The 3,465-nt window shown below is 43.5% G+C and overlaps 2 protein-coding genes across 2 annotated transcripts in view; one reads left to right on the top strand and one right to left on the bottom strand.

The window, feature by feature from the left end:
* si:ch211-140b10.6 (uncharacterized LOC103456628) lies at positions 1-2,321 on the bottom strand. Its single transcript, XM_008396290.2, has 3 exons — positions 2,148-2,321; positions 1,678-1,752; positions 1-627 (listed from the first exon to the last, which is right to left on the bottom strand). The coding sequence occupies exons 1-3, from the start codon at positions 2,171-2,173 to the stop codon at positions 261-263; spliced, it is 468 nt and encodes a 155-aa protein (XP_008394512.1). The 5' UTR covers positions 2,174-2,321; the 3' UTR covers positions 1-260.
* Positions 2,322-3,091: 770 nt separating this feature from the next.
* Positions 3,092-3,465, top strand: part of lnx2a (ligand of numb-protein X 2a) — a 13,574-nt gene continuing 13,200 nt past the window's right edge. Inside the window, exon 1 of the mRNA XM_017301981.1 lies at positions 3,092-3,308. The gene's annotated coding sequence lies outside the window, so the exon portion shown is untranslated. The remainder of the gene's footprint in view (positions 3,309-3,465) is intronic.

The following is a 3,465-nucleotide window of genomic DNA, read 5'->3' as shown; positions in this document are numbered from 1 at the left end:
TTTCCGGGGAGATGCCAACGTAACGGCAGCTTGAGCTTTTATTAGGTCACATTTTAGTGAAGAAGAACCAAAAAGAACAATAAATACACATTAATCTCACCAAAATCTTGAATAAAAAATAATCAGTAAAACACACTTTACTTTTTAAACCTAAATTATGTCTGATAAATCGCAACCTTCTACATAACACCAGTTCTGAAAGCCTGAGATGGTTCCGAGTGTGGTGAACCGCCACCTCTCCCCAGACAGAGCCAGTCCGCTTATGAAGTCTGTATCCGTCTGCTTCTGCCTCCATTTCGCCCATCGTCGTGTCTTTTGTTTCTGTCGTCTCTGTGCCTGCGCTGCTGGTCCTTATCTCTGTCCAGCCTCTTATCTTGACTCGTGCGGCCGTCCCTTCGAGGAGGAGAAGGAGAGCGTTTACGGTCTGTGCGGCCTCCGTTACTCCTGTGATCCGCTGGCGGTGATCTGCTGCGGTCACGGCGCTTGTCTGGGGACTCGCTCCTCATGCGTCCTCTCGTGTTGCTGGAGCGGCTAATTCTGGACACGTCGGAGTGGCGCTGCAGGTCTGTGGAGCGAAGCGTGTTGAGGAGAAAACGCTTATTGGTGCCCTGCAGGGGGCATTTCAACCTGTTAGGGAACACAGAGGGTCAATCCAGCCATTAGAACGTCACTCAGAGAAGGAGATGGATGTGATATAAAGGAGTCGAATGATCATAACTCACATGGCACCAGGGATAGACTTTGCTTTAAGATGACTTCATTCTGCCTTTTGCTATGTTACAATCACAGACTCTTATAGTATGTTACTGGGATTTTTTTTTTTTACACTAACACAAACTATAAGATAATTTGAAAAAAGAAAAAAAAGATAAAGATACAAAAACATTTTACAAGTAAAAACCTGAAAGGTGTGGCATGAACATGTCTTCAGCCCCCTTTATTTTAGATATATTCAACCTATAATTTCAGTATAACCCATTTCTTTTATGAAGGCTTCAGAAGTTTGTTAGAAAACAAATAGCATCAGGGGGATCAAGGGACAGAAGACAGGTTTAAAGCCGTATTGGGATATAAAGTAGGGATGCATGATGTATCGGCATGTCTATTGGTATCGGCTGCTGTCATTTTTAACATATCGCTACTGGCCTGATAAGTAAAACTAGGAAGATATCAACAACCCTTGTTTAATTATATCTTGCTAGGATTTGTGTATGTGTTTCAAAAGGGGAAAGTCATATGACGGTTTTACTGATGCACTTCAGGATTATGGAGTGTTTAACTGAAGCAGAGAGGCAAAGAAGGCAGCGCAGTCAAAGATGTATGGAAATAAATAATATGTATGATATTGTTAAATTACATAAGTATTAATATTGTATAACAATATTTGCCCAAATTCTCATCCCTAATATAAAGCAATATCCCAAACTAATAATTCTTCAATCTATTATTTTAAAATGCTCCACATATGGCACAAGAAAACGAGCAACATGGCCGCCCACCTGTTGGTCGTAAAATCTTACTAAAAACAGGCTAAAAATTCCACATTTGGAAGAGCATAGTGAGTTTGGATACTTTAGTGAGAGATGGGGAATTAGAAAGTTTAACTGTAACTAAAAAAAGACATATACCTCTTCAAAAACCATCAGAAATACATTCAACACAAGAATCCCAGCTCACCATCCTGCGGGGCCCATGGTCTCTGCTCTCAGCCGGGCTCTGTCCGTCTCCCTCAGGAGCTCCTCTACAGCGCGCCTGCATGGACAGATGGATCCACAGGAAAGTTGCGTAATGTAGAAATGGACATGAAACTGAGCTCAAACAAGACGTAAGCACTCAAGGTAGAGCCAAAGGGATACGAAGAGGTGAGAGAAAACTGCAGAAGTGAATCATATGACAGCGGGCTGTGTCCCCGTTTAACCCGAGCTGCTGATCATGAGCTTCACCGAATCGGCCGAGTTTTAATCACACGGCGCAGGCATCTTGAAGCAGGCTAGTCCATGGACGCATTTTTATAAATATTACACATAAAGAGAAGTGAACATGTTGCTAATGGACTGGAGGTACAGTTTGGAAGTGAAATAAGCGCGGACACTGTCCGTTTTACGTTGACTGGGGAAAAAAAAAAAAACATCGATTAAGTTACTCACTTTTCCAGATCGTTATCTTCTGCCATTATCTTCCGGCTTAAAACAAACAGTTATGAGCTGTTATGCAAAGAGATACATCATCTTTAAATCAATATCTGCAGTGTTAATGTTGCATTCCCGTCTGTTTACTTCCCCGAGAGGGCCTCTCACCAAGGACCCTGTTCTTTTGGCAGCCGTGAAGAATGCCTGATTCGTGAGTTTCTGACTATATCTGAGTAATTTGGAGAGCTGCTGATGTTTTCCTGAACTGTTTGACATGCTAAATTTCTGTTTTAAATGAATATTTAATCTTAATTAAAACAAAAAAATTTGATTAGAAGTCATGTTTCATGTCCGTTTTATTTTATCTTTTATGCAAATTTCTCAAAAGCTCATCTACCTGAGCTGTGGCCCCAAAATCCAGGAGTTGGAAAGGAGCATGGCAGATCAGAGAGCAGAGAAAGAAGAGGGACGTTCAAATCATACCTGTAAATCATATTGGGTAAGGATCATATCACTGACTTCAACATCGTTTGCCTTGCCTAACCATGCGGCGAGACACAAATTGAAAGAGGAGCACCATAAGCAAAAGAGGCATAAGAAACAATTGATGGGGTCCTCCAGGACATCTGAGTGTAAAATATCAGATAGGCAGACAGACTGACAGACAAACAGATAGGTAAAACTGTAGTAAAGGCAAAATAAAATATGTTCTTTCTTTGAGTTCTTTTTCCACTCCCTAAATGGATGGTGCCCTGGGCGAAGAGCCACAAGTCCCATATTAAAAACTACTGAAATGCATGAGAGAATCTTGAGAAAGACATAAGCCGCCCCCCTTACAATGTTGCATGAATATGAAAATTACATGCGTTTATATAAATAAATTAAACTCAAGACAACCAAGGTTTTTAAAAGTAGGTTTTTGTACAGGCAGATCACAAGCCACCTCTACCTCAGCTGGCTCACTCATACCCCGCCCACTCCCACTTTGATTGACACAAGTAGGCGGAGCCAGCGTCGGCAAAGGCACGGGGGCGTTTTCGTGCGGGTTTGCGGTCCGCTCGGTTGCGGCGAATGCGTGATCGAAGTCCCGCCGCTGACAATTGTCCGCCTCCTCCCCCCCTCCCACCACCCCTGTTCGGGGCCCGAGCGCTCAGCGCGGAGGAGCCGCCGGCGATAAAGGTAGCTATCATCCCTCACATCTGCATGCATGAGTGGTGGTGTCAGTGTGTGGCTGGCTTTGCATTGGTACTGTCGCTTCTTCTGTCCTTCTGTCCTCGCTCTGCCGCTCCTGGAAGGAGGGTGGGATGGAGTCAGACAGATGGAGAGGTGTGGGGGG

The sequence above is a fragment of the Poecilia reticulata genome, linkage group LG20, assembly GCF_000633615.1.
Source record: "Poecilia reticulata strain Guanapo linkage group LG20, Guppy_female_1.0+MT, whole genome shotgun sequence".
NCBI lineage: Eukaryota > Metazoa > Chordata > Actinopteri > Cyprinodontiformes > Poeciliidae > Poecilia > Poecilia reticulata.
Note: the sequence above shows the minus strand (reverse complement) of the source record. Positions and strands in the feature narration are given on the sequence as shown.